General features: G+C 38.9%; 1 protein-coding gene across 3 annotated transcripts in view; it reads right to left on the minus strand.

Moving 5' to 3' along the window:
• LOC124296774 (HIV Tat-specific factor 1 homolog) overlaps positions 1-19077 on the minus strand; it is a 37183-nt gene that overhangs the window by 4478 nt on the left and 13628 nt on the right. For all 3 annotated transcript variants that reach the window (XM_046747119.1, XM_046747120.1, XM_046747121.1), the window contains exons 5-6: positions 8195-8361; positions 3005-3191 (exon numbers count right to left, since the gene is read on the minus strand). In XM_046747119.1, the coding sequence (XP_046603075.1) occupies positions 3005-3191; positions 8195-8361 (354 nt within the window). The remainder of the gene's footprint in view (positions 1-3004; positions 3192-8194; positions 8362-19077) is intronic.

A 19077-nucleotide genomic window follows, 5' to 3' on the forward strand; every position in this document is an offset into this window, starting at 1 on the left:
TTTGTAGTTGTTTGTAGTACCATTTTTTTTCGTTTGTAGTTCCTGCAAAATTGACTACAAACGTCAGACTCGTTAAAAAACAAACCAAATATTATACAAGTTGAGAAATCATTGACGGCTTGTTTTGCAGATCAATTTCATCAATTCGGAGCTAGCAAAATTGTTCGTAGCAATTGCTGTTGTCTCGATGTACCTATCATGTTACTATAGGAGTGATCAGCCGAATTATTTATAGCCATTTTATTAACCATGAAAGTTTAGTAGGTTGGTAGGTACAAGTGTTCCAAACCATTGAACCGTGAGTAGGGTCGAGGATCTTATGTCAGAGTTATTAATAATTCAAATGTGGAATGCGAATAGGTACTGTTCAATTTCTCAATGATTTACACTGGCTGAGTAGTAATAATAACGAATAATAAAAAAAAAATGTTAAAAGCACCAGCCGTTCGTCCCGGCGCCTGATTCACCATGCTTGCGCACTTGTATAACAGCTCTGTTATAAAATAGATCTACAGTTTTTCTCTTCTAGGATTCGAACTCTTGTACAACATAGGCGTGAACTAGACCGTCAGACAATCCGTAAAACGAATACCACAATTCGTATTGAAATCATATGATCTCCCACTATTGTATAAGGAATGATCATTACAGTACCTCTATTATCCCTAAAATCGTATGTTTTATTGTAATTACGAATAAGCGATAAAACAAATATCGATGAACCAGAAGTAACTTCGCGTACGTTTTAAATCGCTCGAGCTGTAGCAAAGAACTCGAATGAGTGAAACTGTACGGATGAAATTAAAATGATAAAGCAAAAACGTGCATACGTAAAGCAACGTGGATGGACAAGCCTTTGTGTGTGGAGGATGAAATTACATCGTTCAAAGCGAGGCTCTTCGCATGACCGAGAAACCCGGTACAAGTTCAGGGCAGGGAAAATAATAAATGAACCGTAAAGAAAAACAGGGAACAGTTGTGGACACAACGGTTTTCACTCGTCACACTGCTGCGATCAAGCGTGAGTATCACTGGAGGATGACGTATATTTATAACCAGTGTTTTTGAACAAAATAAATTACGATTTTCCACCATGATATCCACTAAAAATTTTGTTCAGGTTAAAAGATTCTGTGAAAAAATGAGCGTTCTACGTTACGTGAAAGATCGCGCTCATTTGATTTTTCACTTTTTCGTCACATTATTTTGAATCTGTGAAGAAACACGTCGTGGTCCTCTATATTCAACCCAAGAATCACGATCCATAACACAACGATATATCAACCGGGAATCTTATTCTCCGAAATTAAAAGTTCACGCAAAATTGTAACTATTTTATCAGACTGAATGACTAATAAAAAAGTCGTCAAATAAACTTCTCAAACATCAACTAGAGACTTGGTATTACAAGTGTGGGTCTCCTTTGCGGCGTGATTGATGTAAGCAATAAAAACAAAAATTATTCGCGTTACTTGACAAATTTAAAAAAATGTATATAAATAATCTTCCACATAACGTAGAACGCTCATCTTTTGACGGAATTTTGCTTTTAACCTAAACAAACTTTTTAGCGGGTGCCATGATGGAAAATTGCACATTATTTTTTTCTGAAAGACCCTAATGCATAACAATAGTTGAACGTAATCGTGCAAACATAACATTGTTATCAAATAACTGCATTACAAAGGTAACTGAAATGTGTCAAAATTGTCAAATCAATTTAGAAAACGACATTCGCAACAACCGAATGAAATTCGTAGAGACCGCGTGATAGCAAATTTTATGTAAGTAGCAAATACCTCGAGAGCCGATGAATTTAAGAATTCCTTCGTCTTTCAATTCCTTTCATTTCTTTTCTACCGTATCAAAATACGACTCAGTATAGAATTGCTTCCAATGGATTTTAGGAATATCACGTTAAATTACAATCAACACAGGAACTGCGCTTCGAATTAATAAAACGCTGTTCAATTCCTTTAGGAGAGATGGACGTAAGATTATATGCATTGCTAAACAGACACGAGAGAAAATGCTCGGGAAATAAAGATGAATACTTTTTGCTATAACGAAATAAATTTTTCAGTATTAGTACTGCATATATGAGTGATCCCGCCGCAAATTCGCGACTGCGATCCTTAGTTATTTATATTTCCCCTTGATTTTTTGGTTTTGTTGGTCGGCGAAAGGTGATAAAAAAATGTTTTCCCCTGATAAAATATCGGACCTGTCGAAAACTTCCGTACTTAATCGGCACATACTTACATTTGTTCATTACACCTATATAACATTCCATATACACATATTCATATCATTATAAGATTGTATTATCACCAGCATATCGTGTACGGTATAAAATTGTGCTAATTAGGTACCTGTTTGACAATCTAGGCTACGAAAAGCAATATCCGTTTCCGTTTCCTCGATTACATAAATCAGCGTACCGCCTCTAGGCAGATATACAAGATTTGCGATGGCACGAATCACCGATCAAGCTGCGTGCGTTGCAAAATTTAAAACCGTATTTATTCGAAAAACAGATTAGTTTAACACGCCGAGTATTTCCTCAGCTTTCATGTATTCCAGAATTTGTCTCAGTGATTTGAAAAACTTACACAGGAAGTCATGTTCGAACGTTTTTGTATGCATCAGTTTTTCTCTCGACTTTCTTTTTATTTCCTCGTAGTACAGGTATAGGTACATAATTAATTCGACGAAGCCGTTGCCCAATGAATCACACCCAGTGCAGTTCAACGTTCTGAATGAAACTTAATTTACAATGGAAAATCATCCAGCCCGCACCTAACTGCGTGCGAACAATGAGCAATTAATTAGCTTTACGCACCTGTGTTACGCAACGTGTCCCCTGATTAATCAACCTCGCAGCTGAACGTGCAGATTCATGTCACGTTCCCGAAGAAGGGATCGATTGATGATTTTTACGGTGTCTCTTTTTTTCTAGCTTTTTATTCAACTTATTTTATTCCAACGGAATTTATGTACTCACGTCGTAAAGGACAACTTTCTTGACGTCACCGCACTTCGAACATTCGGCTCGCAAATCCTGCTGATACTCGAGAAGCAGAGTAACTTCCTGGTCGAAATCAGCTGGGCTGAAGAGATTTTTTATAACGACAACTCGTTCACACTTTTGTGGCTCGCCGCGCATTGGTTCTGGTCTCCAATCGAACAATCTGTAATGTAAGGGAAAAAATAAAAAAAAAAACGTGGACGATGCATATAATTGAAAAATTGGAAAAAACAACTGCTTCGATCCCGGCAGAATATGCTTATTTCAATAATCACTGGCAGATTTTAATTTATTGATTTGAAAAAATATTTGCCTAATACTTAGCATGGTGGAAATTATTTTATTTTATTCAACAGTCTCGGCTTTCACGTTCTATCAAAAAGATTTTGGCAACATTATCGATATTATTGTAAATACGTCGCTGTAGAGGAAATTTGAACCGTATTACGTATTTCGTAATTATTTATCTGCATAAAACGGTTAGATAAACGTCCCTGTGATCAGATCATTTCAAACGTATGCAAATGATTTACAACATGCGTCTGCAGCATATTGCGGTACATCGTCAAGATTAGATCAAAGAAAGGTGCGACGCTACCGCGTTTTTCTCATCTTAAATACAATTTTTCAGTAACAACGAGACGTTTCAAAGTCTTACGTTCGATGCCTTAAATGTGGAAAGTGAGACTCGAAAAGGTGAACTTGGGATAGTAATTTGAATTTCGAGCGAGATCTCAAAAACAGAATTGCCTTATTTTTCGTCTTTGTATTACATAGAAGCCATTTAACCCTTCAGGACATGGGTTATGAGATTTTCTCTCATGCTCAACGTAGATCTCAAATATCTTTTAAAATTCAAATGGAAAGACTACTTGAAAATTTTTGTATCTTCCTATAATTTAGTTTTCTAGATACACATTCACTAAAAACTGTTTTTTTTTAAATCAAAATTGCGAAAAAAAATAATTTTTTGGAGAACATGAGATTTTTTCTCATGGCCAGAGTATTAAAGGGTGAGAGATTTTAGCTTTCGTTTCTTTTCGGCCTAGTTCGGGTCGTTCCGTAGTATGCGTCCGCCATACTTGTTTACATGATACATGTACCTAAAGAATAATTGTGCAATGTTGTGCTGTGTTATCTGCTTTTAAAAATGTAGAATTTATAATTTAATTGTTGATATTCATTAAATGAATATTATTAGAAGGTGTTAAATAAACGTAAGTCAATATTTTTGCTTTATATATAACCCTGACAAATACATTTTATGAGTACTTAGATCTAAGTTATTTTGCATTGTGAATATTTAAGAGGACTGTTAATCTTGAAAAATAAAATAACTACTACTTTTAATTTCAAGTAACACAATAAAATGATAATTATTAATAATATTTGTTTCTATTATTTTTTTTTAATTGTTATTACTTTAATAATAAATTTGAGCAATTATTTTACCTTAAAAAACATTGAAAATTATAAATAAATGATATTTTCTTAAGAAAGCTGTATTTAAAATATACTGAGCGCATGCGCAGAAGCCATGAGATTTTTTCTCATGGCCAGAGTAAATAATGGCAGTCAAAACACCCATGTCCTGAAGGGTTAAAGGTCGTCGTATTGATTAAAAGTTGCTTGATTTCTTGTTTTAAAAAACAGCTGAACATATTAATCGTGATAATTTATTGCCTGTCGCATGCGAGAGAGAGAGAGAGAGAGAGAGAGAGAGAGAGAGAGAGAGAGAGAGAATGCGATTGCAAACTTCGTATTAACTAAGTGAATGATTACAGCGGGTTCTGTATAGATAGGAATGCATTTTGCAAAATACACATTACACACGCATGATATTAGATATATCACAATAACATACTGTTTGTTTGGGCTCTGCCTATAAAATTAGCTACGTGCGAAATACTGTGCTAGCGCGATCTAACCGAAGAGGAAGAAAAAAAGAGAAGGCACAGAAACGAGAGTGAGAGAAAAAATGATGCAACGATTACCGATTACGAAACGGATATTACAAACCTCGCTGATTCGTTTCGAACCTTTCGAATCAATGCACAAATAGATACGCTATAAATATACACATATGTAATCAAACACAAGTCGTTGCAGCGACGATTATGGTTCAAAAATAAACTGATTTCTAGGACCAGCTGCAAGATCCCGACGCATTGACGCATACGTACCTCATTCAGGCTCAAGAGCGAGAAAAAAAAAATACCCTACCCAGATTTCACGTCTGCTGCATGAGTGGCGAAATTCATTCATATAGGACGTCTAATCAACGTCTTGGACCACTCTTGCTCCCGCATTGTGTGGGAACTCGGGGTCAACCGCATTCGGCTCGCATTTCGCTGACAACAATAAAACAACAAAGATCGCCCGAACTCGAAACGGACAAGGTGATAGGAATTCTACGAAGAGTAGAATAAGCTGACTGAAAATTTGAGGGAGAAAAAAAATGCAGAGAACTAAATGAAAGTTTACGTACATGAGGGTGTTTCAGAAAAGAATAGTTTCCGATTTTTCACCGTGGCATCTCTTAAAACGTTTGATTAGGTTAAAAGAAAGATTCTGTCGAAAGATGAGCGTTCTACGTTATGTGGAAGATCGCGTTTAGTTGATGTTTCGCTTTGAATAAATTCTTTCAAATTTATCATGTTTCGTGAATAGAGTCGTTTTTATTGCTTATATCGATCATGTCATCAATTTGCGTCACAAAGAAGAACCACACTTGTAATATCAAGTCTAAAGTTGATATTTGAGAAGTCTATCTGACGACTTTTTTCATATTAATTCAATCTCACGATATGATTGTAATTCAACGTAAACTTTTAATTAATTAATTTCGGAGGATAAGATTCCCGATTGGTATATCGTTGTGTTATGGATCGTGATCTTTGGGGTGAAGATAAAGGTCAGGAAACGGATGATAATTGAATTGCTACATCGTGTTTCTTCACAGATTTAAAAAAATGTGAACAAAAAGTGAAACATCTAATTAGCGCGATCTTTCATACAACGTAGAACGCTCATCTTTGCACAAAATTTTTCTTTTAACCCGCACAAACCTTTTAGGGGATGCCACAGTGGAAAACCGTCAATTATTTTCTTCCGATACACTCCAATGCATGCATTATATTTTCTACCACCGTAACGGCATGTAATTTCTATTTGATTGGGAATAAAATTAACGATCTAACGATACATAGTTTCACATAAACGGCCAAATGTAAATTACCGTATCATTGTCAGTACAGAGATAAAGATCTCTCTCGATTATCAGTCGGACTTGAATTTACCGTCAGCCGCACTAAGTGTTCCCGATAAAAATCATGTATTACAAGTCTCAAGATTGTGCGATATAACTTTGAAAGTACGTGTAATTCAGGCATCGTGCAACCGGTTTTAGTCGGGCGTCGAACCCAGTCGTAGTTCATGAATCAGAGGACGACGAGATTCTCGCATTACCGACCTATGCGACGGAAAAAGTACATAGCCGAGAAATAACGAAGGCCCGGCACAGACAGTCTGGCTGCGTTCGACTCTCCTCTTCTCCACGGTCTTGTATACTTCGGCGAAAGAGGCGACCGACCGGAATTCTACAATTTTTTCACCAACCAAGGATCGCGTACCTCGAGACTCTGATTTCTCACCACCGGCACTCGGTGCACACAACCGACGACGAGACAAACGGAGCAACCGTTGTTCAAGAGCCCGAAATAATTTAAACAGTTAGAAAACGGTTTTCTTCAGTAATAGCCTAATCTTACCGCGATGTTTGGAGTAAAAATTCCCCAACTAATTTACTTACAAAGAAAATCCATCATGTCGAGAATCCAGCAATAGAAAAAAAGCTAGGACGAAGGATCGCGAGATTCCTGAACAGTCGTACAGACAAACGTTGAGATTAACGACACTGTTGAAAAAAGGACGCTTCAGAAATATAACTGCACAAGTCTTTTGCAATAACTCGAAATATCGATTGCCATAAATTTGTAGCGAAATGTATTCGCCGCGATTAGTCGAAAAAACTTTTCTTCTATATTCGAGATCCGACTGGTTTTGCAGAATTCAAGGTCTTCTCCGAAAGGGACTTTATCATTGTTAGTCTTGTTCCTGATTGACACCAGCTCACACACACGATCTATTAATTGCAGACTAGACGGTATAAACCTTACGTGGCCAGAGTAGAGTCGAGGGTGACGAACAACGATAAATATTCAAGGTACAGGTATACATACAATATACATATATATATTACATACATGTACAGCCAGGTTGACCAACCAAGGACTAAGAGACTAGCCGTAAAACTGTGAGATTCGAATTCTCAAACTATGCTAATTTCGAGAAGTAGAAGAACCGTCGGTGCGGCGGACAAAGGCTGTAAAACCGCCTCGCACCTTAGTTTTCTTTTTGGCAAAGTTTCAAGATATATGCGTTCTCCGCATAACTCTCTCAGGCAAAATAAAAACATACCCCTCGTATAAGACTCCCGCGGTTTTGATTTCGGATGAGCCCAGGTATAATCATCGGCATCGGAAGACAGCCGAATACAATTATACGCGATTCCCGAGCCATCTTTGACCGTTTAAATTCATTTACACGTACGCGCGGTATAATATTTGAATGAGAATATTCTTTTGTAGGATCTTTTTCTCATCGCAGTGCGATATGCAGGAATGGAAAAAAAGATGCGTCCAATTTCAAGCGGGCACTATTTTTGCTCGCAGACGCGGAAATCGAGTTTATACGACTCGTGGATAAATGCAAAGTATCTGGAACAGCGTCGGTAGCAGTTGCAGTGGCAGTGGAAGCAGCGCACAGTGCGGAGTGTAAAATTATCAGTAATAAACAATCGGCACGAGGGCACAGCTGCTGGTGCTGGTAACTGCAACTTGTCTCTCTGGGTGCGCCAAACTGTCTGCCTAGTCGGAATCACGACTACCAGACGTTGAAAAATATATGCAAATGGTGGCTATATATTCACTTTCTTTGAAAGAGATCGACACCCGGTTCAACAATTCGTTTCTTTATCCCATTGAGAATGACACAACAAAAGGCTTGGATACGAAAGAAGCGCCGCGGAGGCTTGTAAAAACAAAGAGATGAAAGCTTTTTTGGGATCGTATTACATAAGGCAATGAGTCAGATAGTCCGACTTACTTTTCGTGAATCTTCTTCGCCCGTTCTTTGTCCCTCTTCTTTCGCTTGGGTTTAAGCCCCGGGTCGTACTTTCCCTTCATTTGAAACTTTGCTCTCTGGACCGACAAAGTGTTGCCTCTGATTTGAGATCCGTCCAACAGATGCAGAGCGAGGTTGACAGACTCCACCTGAAAACAGAACGTCGAAATTTCAGACATACCATTACCGTTTTCATTCCCTCCGATGAACAAGTATGGAACCAATTCTACGGAACGAACGTACAATATCGGTACTCTGTCTTGCCGTTGAAATTGTAGACTGCGGGGCGGGGTTGAAGTTCCGAATTTAAAAAGTTACGAAACCGTCTAATTCCGAATTATGCGGTGGTGAAACTTGAAGTAACGAAATCAAACTTTTACAAAACAACAATGTTTCGAATAGTCGGAAATCCGACGGCTCAAAGTTCCGAAATGCAAGATTCCGAAAATTCGAATTACGATAGAGCAAAGTTCCGAAAAACAAAGTCTCGATACGGTAAAATTCCGAAAATTAAAATCTACTCACACAGCGTAGTTTACTCAAATAGTGGTTGTAAGAAATCAGAAAAACCGAAAATCTGAAGGACCATAATTCCTACGATAAAAAGATCGATGATTCGAAACAAAGAAAGATCAAAGTGGTGAAATTTCGCCGAACCAGAAATTCACGGAACTGAAAATGATAGATCATTCGGAATTTCGATGTTACAGATTTTTAAATTTTCTCATTTTCGCACTTTCGGAACTTTGCCTTGTCGGAATTACGCTCTTCCGGCATTTTGTCCTTTGGATGTTTAGTCAAAGTTTGATATCTTTGCTTTAAATAATTCGCCACCAAAAAATTCGTAACCGGTAACGGCACGAAGATGCGATTTAACGTACAACACCACCGGAACACGGCCTGTTTTTAAATTATCGAGTGAGTACCTCACGTAATGTCAATGATGGAGTAAGTCGAGAACGGCGAATTCCTCTGCAGGAAGCCGTGGATAATTTTTTAAACAGTGTATTGTCCCGCGTTTTATGACGCCCCTGTTAAACGATCGTAAATTCAACAGTTAAAAATCAATATCTTACGAGCATAAGCGATTCACTGCGAGCTGAGGAATAGCTAATTATAGCGGCTCGATGAGGTGGTCTGAGCTTCCGTGGCATCTCTCAACCATAGTGAGTCATGTCTGTTGAATGAATTTTCATTTAAAGCCGACTATTCCAGAATAAATAGCTTTTAAAGCAATTCCTCCAGCCAGTTAGACAACCTCGTTGTTTTTTCGATTCAAACAACCGCCTACAACGCAGACGATACTGTACGCACGTATGCGGACAATTAAAGCGTCTGTAAAAATTGTATCCAACGAAGCGTGATTCCGGACATACTTGTTTCAATCTGTGATTTCATCGACACGACATTTTAAAACCCGATATCAAATGGAACCGCAAAACTGGGAAAGAAAATTGGTGTACAGAGGAAGTTCTCGGATATGTACCCGCACTTCTTTTGATAGGGAAAAACGATATGAGACCCAAAGAACCTATCTCTGCCAACTTATTTTACGAGTTGGGTAGCGGTGAATGGTTTTTCAAAAAGCCTTGAGGCGAACGGCTTTGATGTATTTTGATCGGCGTAAACATTTACGGGCGGAAACTCGTAAAATCGGTTACAATAATACCTCCCACTCTGTCGGTATACACGCAATATATGTATAATTAGTTATACGGATAATTAGATAATTTGATCCACGTGCTTTGCACGAGTTTGGCAGGTCATAATATACAACGATATACGATGTGGCTCGGGATAAGCTAAATTTTTCTCAGAAACAATGACGGTTTTGAAAAATGAGCGGAAATTTATTTCACTATTAAGGCGCGCTGGATGTTCTTCAAGATTCCGTGTAACGTTTACGTATCATGATAGAGTCTACGTATTTTTACTACAAGCTTTAAATTTAACCTGCGTATTTCACAATGGACGAACCCAAACGTGATTGGCGTATATATAAGGTGAGATTATACGCGTTAGAACATTTGCGAACGTGCTGATTGAATAACGATGTTCAACGCCGAGCTAATTACGGTATCAAAAGTATAGTCGGGTGTAACATATTAATTCGCATCAGCTATGTGAAAGCGACCGGTCAAATTTTTATTGCCCTCGACCCGAATCACTCGGTTACTACATTCGTAAGCGATAAAACTGAAGTAATAACAAATCTTCCTCCTGCAACTTGTTCTGAAAGACGTTTCCTGACTTCCAGAAACCAAGACAGGTGAAAAAATTATTATTTATTCTATACGTTAAATCAAAAGTCATGATGAGTCAAAAATGAGTAAAAAATTCCTGTTTTATTGTTTTTCCGAAAAACGAACCGAAATGAACTTTCACAACAGCATAATGCGTGTTCTAAATTTATAACAAATAACCGCACACACCCACAGATTATCGCCTATAGACTTCTTAACCGCGACCCGAATTGTATAATTGTACGATTAATTCGAATATCGGTTTAAGACCATGACGCGTTTAAGGAAGCCCAGTAATAATTATGAGGATGAAGTTAATAACGTTACTGTAACGTTTTATGTGTAGGAAAAATCGTTACTTCGCACCTTTGGGAATGGCTCAAATTAATAAACCATAATAAATAGTATATACTCGTATTTTGCAAAGTCAACTCCTTGAAAGTCATTCTAAAATTTCGCAAATTACTTTCAATTAGCCACCTTGACAGCTTGACAGACTCGTCGCGAATCAAGTGTTAATTTTTTAAAACTTACGCGAACAATGCCTAAGCTTGTCGATTCAAAATTCATTCGGTTTTACTTGCATGCGGTAAGAATTCAAATTTGTTAAAAAAGTAAAAATTTCACCGCTGTTTCGAAACAAGTTTCAGCGGCTAATCTCCGCAACGGTATCGAGGAACAGTCTCAAGCCTGTCACGAGTTAAAAATGCAAGCTCTGACGGCTGCAAGGCGAACGAGATGAATCAGCGAGGCAAACAAATCTCGAGTAGAAGAGAAAACTGTACAGTTTCACAAAACTGAAAGACTGCGGTGGAGTCGTTGAATAAAATTAGCCTGGCAGGATGTCTTGGAAGGTTTTCGTTCTCTCTGACAGCAAAAGAACATATCGTTCATTCAGAGTTGCGGTTCAACGCAACGCAGAAAGCAACAACAACCGGTGGTAGTAAATTTCAAATTTCCATATACATAACTCGGATGACAATATTAACCCACGGCGACTCTTGACGTGTGGACAACCGCATGAGTGAAGAGGGACTAACCGATTTAGCTGATCCCAAGATACCGCAATAAAGGAACAAGCCAAAGTCGGAAACCTAGAGGCTCTGAGCCAAGGACCCCTTTGTCCTTTACGACGACGAAACGCAGTTGAAAATTGATCGCTGTCATCGCGCAAACTGCGTTCAATTACGAACGAAGACTGCCTCTGATTCCGAGCAATCGATCTAACCGAGACGCGTACGCGACAAGAGCACGGATCGATTATTATCGCGACAGATTGAGAGATTGAGAGATTGAGAGAGTGACCGGACGAACGCAAGGGGCACATTCCACCGTATGAATTCAGATTCGTTTAATTAATCCCGACGTCTTGACCGAGCGATTTGCTCCGCTCTGTTCAACGTCGTTTACCGCGTGCGCCGCCGAGAGTTTTTTGAAGGCTTGTAATGGCACGAGCTACTCGATCATCCACGAATATTCAGGCCGAAATGCAGCGTTATCGAGCGAAGATGCGCCACGAACGAAATGCGTGTCGTGGAAGTTGGAGCGTGGAGTATGGAAACGGGCGTGGCGAATTTAAACTCGAGTATTTCACGCTGGCACACAACGCGTATGCACAGGCAATTCCGAAGTCAAGGCACGCGCGATGCAGAAGCGCTGGTCTCCGACTTTACGTTGTATGTATTACGACTTGCCGTCGGTCGTCAGATTACGCAAATAACTACGAACAGTTAAACCTTAGAATATGCACTGGCACGCCGTTTGACCGGTTGACCTAAAATCGTCATTTCTAGAAATGGAGTTTGAAACGATGAGGATTTTCAAACATTGGTAAAATAAATTTTATTATAACGTATAGCGTAGTATGAATTAATGGCGGTAGTAAAGAAATACCAGAAGATGCATCAAACAAACCGCAGTCTCATGAATCTTTCAATAGCCACGAGTGTGCCGGTGGTCGATTGACGAGCATCGATCAGCTCTTCTCTCTTCACGTGCATAATCATTTGTTCTATTTGACGTAATTACAGTCCGTGGTAAGTGTGATTAATAACAAATCATTTGCAACACTGGCTGAATAGCCTTCCTGCTTCTGACGATACAGGCATTTCATTCAGGCAACCCAAAGCAATCGACGGTCCACATGGCTCGACGATTCAATCGTAAAACATTTATAATCATCGAAGAGTATTGCAGCGTCTCGAGTATTTTTGGTGCGTACGAATCCGCTGAACTGCCAAGATAAGAGATCAAACGAGATATTTCCGAGGAATATATCGGGGAATTGAAATTGAAGTTCCATGACTGCTAAAACCGAACGAATGACATCACCAGGGTGATGTATGAGCGAGCGGAAGGCGGTGTCCGCATCGCATAAACCTTATTTCTGCGCGCAAACTATAACGACGACGACATTTTCTCTGGAAACGTTACGTCAACAACAGGAGTAGCGTGAAAGGCGACAGGAGAGACGAATGACGACAGGGAAATAAACTGACGATGAACGATAAAAATTGAGATACGAGCGCGCGGTGTTATACATATATACGTGGATTCCTGCAGTAGCCGTAATGCGGACTGATTACAGATTTTTACAGATTTACGATCACCCCGTGCATATACGTCTAGTACGAGCACTCGACGGTGAAGGGTCAGCGACCGTTTGAAATATTCTTTTAATAACCAGCGAATGCTGTTGGATATCAAATTGCGAGAGTAGGAAATCGCTCGTTTCAATGTAAACTGCCGGAGCCGATTTCGAAGCTCTTTTCTTTGAGGTCGGAAAAGATTTCTTTCCATCCACCTTATACCCGCGGTAAACATTTCACAATACATTTCTGAATTTCACCTATTATATACTCTCAGCGCCGTCAAGGACAACGGGATGAGACCTCGCGTATACCGCGTTATGAAAAATAACCCTTCCACTTGCTCGGAGCGGCTCGGACCACCCAAGAACTCGATGAAGCTGAAGCTACCAGCCAGAGCTGGCAACAAAACGTGTTTAAACTTTTTGGAAATAGAAAAATGCACTTCAATTTCACCATCGTAACTCGGTAAAAACATTGGTGGTTCAAGGTATTTCTCAATATTTTAATTTTCGGATTTCGCTACCTTACTTGAAAGAACGTTAGAACGTTTGGATGATAATTCTGGCTGCTGGCTTCGGTCTCGTAAGAACTCGAGACTGTCTTCGAGCCGTTACGTTACGCCGCTTATTCTAACACGCGTACTTACGGAGAGAAGATGTGGGAACCCAAGAATCTATTCCTTCGCATTTTCCCTCCGATCTCTGAGTCACGCTCGCGTATTACGTGCGGTAGGTATTATGAAATGAAGCGTGCTACACTGCAGGTCTATGACGTTTAATATTCGGCCAAGGTTGATGCTGTATGTCAGTTCTTGTTCAACTTCTTATTCTTCGCGACACATGTAAGCCTCAGGCTCTGGGTGAGACGAAAATAGTCGAAAATCTTTTAGAGTCGAAAGTAGCGCTGTACGATTTACCCGGCTTAGCCTGTCGAGACAGTTAAGTGGGCTAATTAGCTGAAAGTTAGCTGGCTAAAACAATTAGCCGGTCGAAATAGTTGGCCGGTTAAACCTAAGAATGTACAAAATCAACAGGCAAATGAATTTTTCATCTTTCAGATTCGAACTTGCGACTGAAATAAGTTTTATTATATTCACTTTGCAGAATTATGGTCATCCAATTGTTCAAAGTGCCTTAAAAAGTTGATCAATCAATACTAATCAGCTAAGCTAAGAATAAAAATGAACGTCCGTCAAATCGTGACATACTTGTTTGGGTTAACTTTTCAAAGTAACTCAAAAAGCTCCGCACATATTCGAATAATTTAATACGTGTTGTTTCCCAACTGCGGTTATTACATTAATCGGTAATATTAAAATTGCATTCGCTCAAAAACTTGTCTAATCGTAAGTGACAAACGTCTATTTATGTGGTATTTTAGTCAGAAGTTCGAATTCAAAAGATGGAAAATTCGTTTGCTCGTTGATTTTCTGCATTTCTGTTTAGTTATTTTTGGCCGGCTTAGCCGGTTAACCAGTCAACTATTTTGGCCGGTTAATTACTAAAGCCAGCTAACTTTTAGCTAATTAGCCAAGTTAACGGTCTTGGCCGGCTAAATCGTACAGCACTGGTCGAAAGTACTGCCGCAGTAGTGTCTCTATTTTCGTTCGATTGTTACAAGGTTTCACTTCCAAGTTTTGAAGAAAAAAATGTTTGACACGGTCAATAAATGGAAGTGAAAAACTACAATCTTTGTTATACATACTCGAAAGTCAGTTTTACACTTTCATCCTCGTCCCTAAATCACAGATACGATTGTCTGCCCTTTTTGTCGAACACGCGGATAGGTCAATTTATCTACTGATAAAACTCAGAGATTGGTAACTTTTGCGAATTGTAATTATATCACTGTGAATTGTGAACTCTGAACAGTAAGAATTACGACATGAAAACACTTTGTTACGCGGGGTCATCGAGCGGCTAATGACGCGTATGTAATTGAATTGTCAAAGTAAAAATTGACCAACAATTGATCGATAACGAGTGTATCCAACCAACAATTAAGTATTGCGGCATGAGGGTCAATGACATTTCTGTCCGTACGGGAAAACTAGCTGCAGGATAAGATTCAAATAAACATGATCGAATAACCAGTAATTGTTTTAAAAAATAAACTCCGACGATATCAACGTTCAACTGTCATCTAATTCCCGAGAATACATACATTTACATATAAATCTGCAGTATCACGCCACGGATGACAACATGTTTACATTGCACTTGCGAAACAGGAAAAACTATAATACGAAATGCAAAATCGCAAGAAATTGTAAAGTTTATTTATAGCGTTGACCTATCCTTGTAGAAGAAAATCACTGAAGGTGAATTACCGCGAAGCGTAGATCCATAGCTATATAGTTAAAACAGATCACGTCACGCTCGAAGGTTTCCACGTAATACGCCAACATGATAATTATTATACTAACGATTCGTGATTCAATACCACGCATAATACGACGATAAGGAATAAATATAATTGATATTAAATCAATTTGTAGGCTCAGGGGGGAAAAAGGGTTGGGGGCGAGGGGGTGAAACATGATTAAATACTCACAGATATGTAATACGAGTGAGACGAAAAACCAGTTAGTTATAATTAGTCGTTGTTAGCTGCAGCGTTGGCGTAGATAAGGGAGACTCGTAAATTAATTAAGCACTACCACTCGGTGTCCGGTTGATTGGAGAAAAAAGTATAACCGTAATTGAAGGAGATTACGAGTTTTACGAGCGGGGATATTCATAATTGAAATTACTTAACGCTCGAACGGATTTCACCGAGCCGTGGTGATCAGTGTGAGAAAAAGGGACAGGATTTTCCCTCGATAGAACCTTAACTCGTACGTTACGATGTTTCACAAGCATGCACGCATACGAATTACAAATTAGAAAATGAATAACAAATGTCACAACGTCGATAAGTCGTGCCATGAATCAGGAGCGTTGCACAAGAATGTACGACATTGTCATCGCTGAAAATAATCGCTACAACGAGGCGTTGTTGAATACGAGGGAGAGAAAATAAAAAAAATAAACAAGAACAAAACAATATCATACCCTAAGGCGAATGACAAGAGCGATGCGTGTGTGCGCCGATGATAATTACACCTCAAACCGGTGGCAATAAAATAAAAATGCAAAAATCTGGGCGCGTCGACGATGACGCGATTTCTCCAATAACTTGACACAGGTGACGCCAAGCTCCAGTATAGGACTCCACGTTTGCCAAATGACAAATAGTTGCGCAACGATGACGTCACGTACCTACGATCGGACGCTAGAGAATATAGCGAGGTTCCGACGACATCCTCGATATCTGTTCCGTTGCGGAAATTGGATGCGAAAATTCTGCTGGATATACATAACTGGTTGAACTTTTCTCCGTTGTCAGCTGTCGCAGTATTCAGATGATAAGAGAAAAAAAAACGGTGTCGAAAAAAGAAAAGAAAAGAAAATAGATGTTAATTTTTACCGGGTCATTAGGAATTCGGTACAAGTAGCGCAAGTGATGCAATTTCGTTGTTACGTAGATCACGGAACGTATGAACCACGTGCGATAAAAACTATTTTCTCCTCAAAGCTTGCCGCTATCTCTTCTGTCAAAACGCGATTTACGCGTTGGTATGCAATGCAACCGGCGGTCGATTCGGTATTGGAAAAACGAAAGAAAAAAAGATAAAAAGGAAAACCAGTCGATGATTACCGTGACGAAAGAGTTGTCTTATACCTGTAGCAGCGAATTCTGCAGTTCTAAATCGAAAATTTTGGGCTCCAAGCGAAACTGAAAAGTTATGTTTATTGACTTAGCGCCCCGATAAAATATCTCATAATTATTTATACAAGAAAGTTTCGATAAAGTATAATTTACGCAATATCGACTAAGCTTTTTAAATATTATTACAAACGGTGAAAGAAAGCAAAATATTTACAAATGCGCATGTATTTAAGGCTATTCTTCTATCTTCTACGAGTACACTTTTCAACTTCAGAATTAAGGGACAACATTTTGTCGTTACTTTAAACGCTGCTGCGGAATATCGCATGGAGATGATTTTTAAGAAGATTGAAAAAAGCGGACACTTGTTTCGAAAAATTATTAAAGCTAACGAAACGTCAGAGATTTCATTTCCCATGTTTCATTTAACTATTTTCCTCGCCCTTTACACGGATCCCATTTACTTGCGATGCAAAACGATCTGAGAGTAGAAGCTTCGCAAATATCTGGCCAGACCTACGGCGGTTTTATATTTCACATTTTGCCTACTTGTTTATTTAGAGAACGATCGGGCGTAGTTATTCTACCTATTTTTAATTTTAGCTTGGACGTGCGCAAAGATGCGACCGACATATGCAAATACACGAAAAATATCCCAGGGAATGTGACTCGGCGTGTGATAATCAATCAAGATGACACGATTCATGTGGAAGAGAAAATACTCGAGTAATAACTCGAAGAATTCACAAAATTTCACCCCATTGCGATAGGCATGAGATTAAGTTTTCAATTTATCCGAAAAAACTTTCTACCCCACGTATACTTTCGTTATCTACAGATGGATCACGTCGAAAATAAACCTCATTTCCGCAAATTGTATTCTTGTTCATTATTAATTACTTTTCAATACCGAAGCTGAATTTTGAGATCCTCTTCGGGTATCGACGCTCGACTTTTTTCAAATAAAAAACTTCCCACAATATTTTCTAAAGACACGTATGGCTATCCAATTGTCCGTGACTCACGAGTTGATTCGAGAGTCGAGGACATCGTCGTAAAGTTAAGTTTGCGGAGAGCGTTATTGGGCAATTAAAAATCAACGATCGTTGCACGGTCAAAATTAACGAAGAATAAAATACAGAACTGATCGATCGGATCGAGCCTGGCCGTGAAAATTCTCGCTCATCGTTTTCGGGTTACGACATGAGTAATATAAATTAGCATCCTCACATTTTACGCGACATTTCGTCGTACGTGTTGTTCCATGATGTCAGACGCATTTTTTCCTTGAAACACGTAATGCTTCGTTTTATTACCGCTCAAGCTTCCACGTAAGAAATTCGACCCAGGCTCGCCCAACTTTTTCACAATCTGGCATCAGAAATTTCGACGAAACGTTTTTTCCGCACACATTCGTGTAACCGATGGTGATAGGAGCTGAGAGCCGCGATAACTTGCCCGAACAAACAAGTGACCAAGTTTTTCACTACTTTTAGGCAGATAAATTGTTGATCAAAACAAGCTTTGACTCATCGCGACACCACGAGCCATTTAAATTGCTAATTTCGCAACTTTTGTACAACAGTTTAAAAATTGCGGGGACAAATTCGATACAAATTCCATATTTCGCATGCAATTTTTATACCCGCATCGAAAACCGCAATGATTTTACACACTTTCCGCGCATATAAATATCGCAACATGCAGCTGGATGCAATTCGATTCATGCAGAGAATTCTCAATATACGTCTATCATCGATCGACATTCGTGCACCTGCGGCATACTTTCTAACAGCATTTCACAACGGCCTAGTCATTGAAATAATTGAAAAATTGCGGCTAGTTTACATAGCTGGTTAAATTATTTTCCGTATCTAACATCAAACGAAGGATTGATATCACTTGAAGCTAAGTTTCTACCGCACGTGCTCGCTCCGGGAAAAGAAAAAAAAAACTATTCAGTTTGCACTTATCGGGTGTACCTATAATTGTGTAAAAAGTAATTGCTATTTCTATCCAGACTATCCACATCTTCGCCTATTATACAAATTTCGAAGCGGACTTACGCAATACAATCAATCATATTTTTGTTCGTTTTAATCTCCTGTTTTTTTTTAATCTCTTTTTGAATTAAATCACTTTACGAGAAGCCTGGAGACAAGTTAAGAAAAGTGTTAAAAATCGCGACATTCACCGTCGTCAACCTGTAATCTTCTCGACCGCGATCAGCTGTTGACTCGGTATAGTATAATGTGTTCATTAGAGTCTCGTCGCTTCTGATTTTCACACCGGTTAAACACGATTTATACTCAAGGAACGC

The sequence above is a fragment of the Neodiprion virginianus genome, chromosome 1 (assembly GCF_021901495.1).
Source record: "Neodiprion virginianus isolate iyNeoVirg1 chromosome 1, iyNeoVirg1.1, whole genome shotgun sequence".
Taxonomy (NCBI): domain Eukaryota; kingdom Metazoa; phylum Arthropoda; class Insecta; order Hymenoptera; family Diprionidae; genus Neodiprion; species Neodiprion virginianus.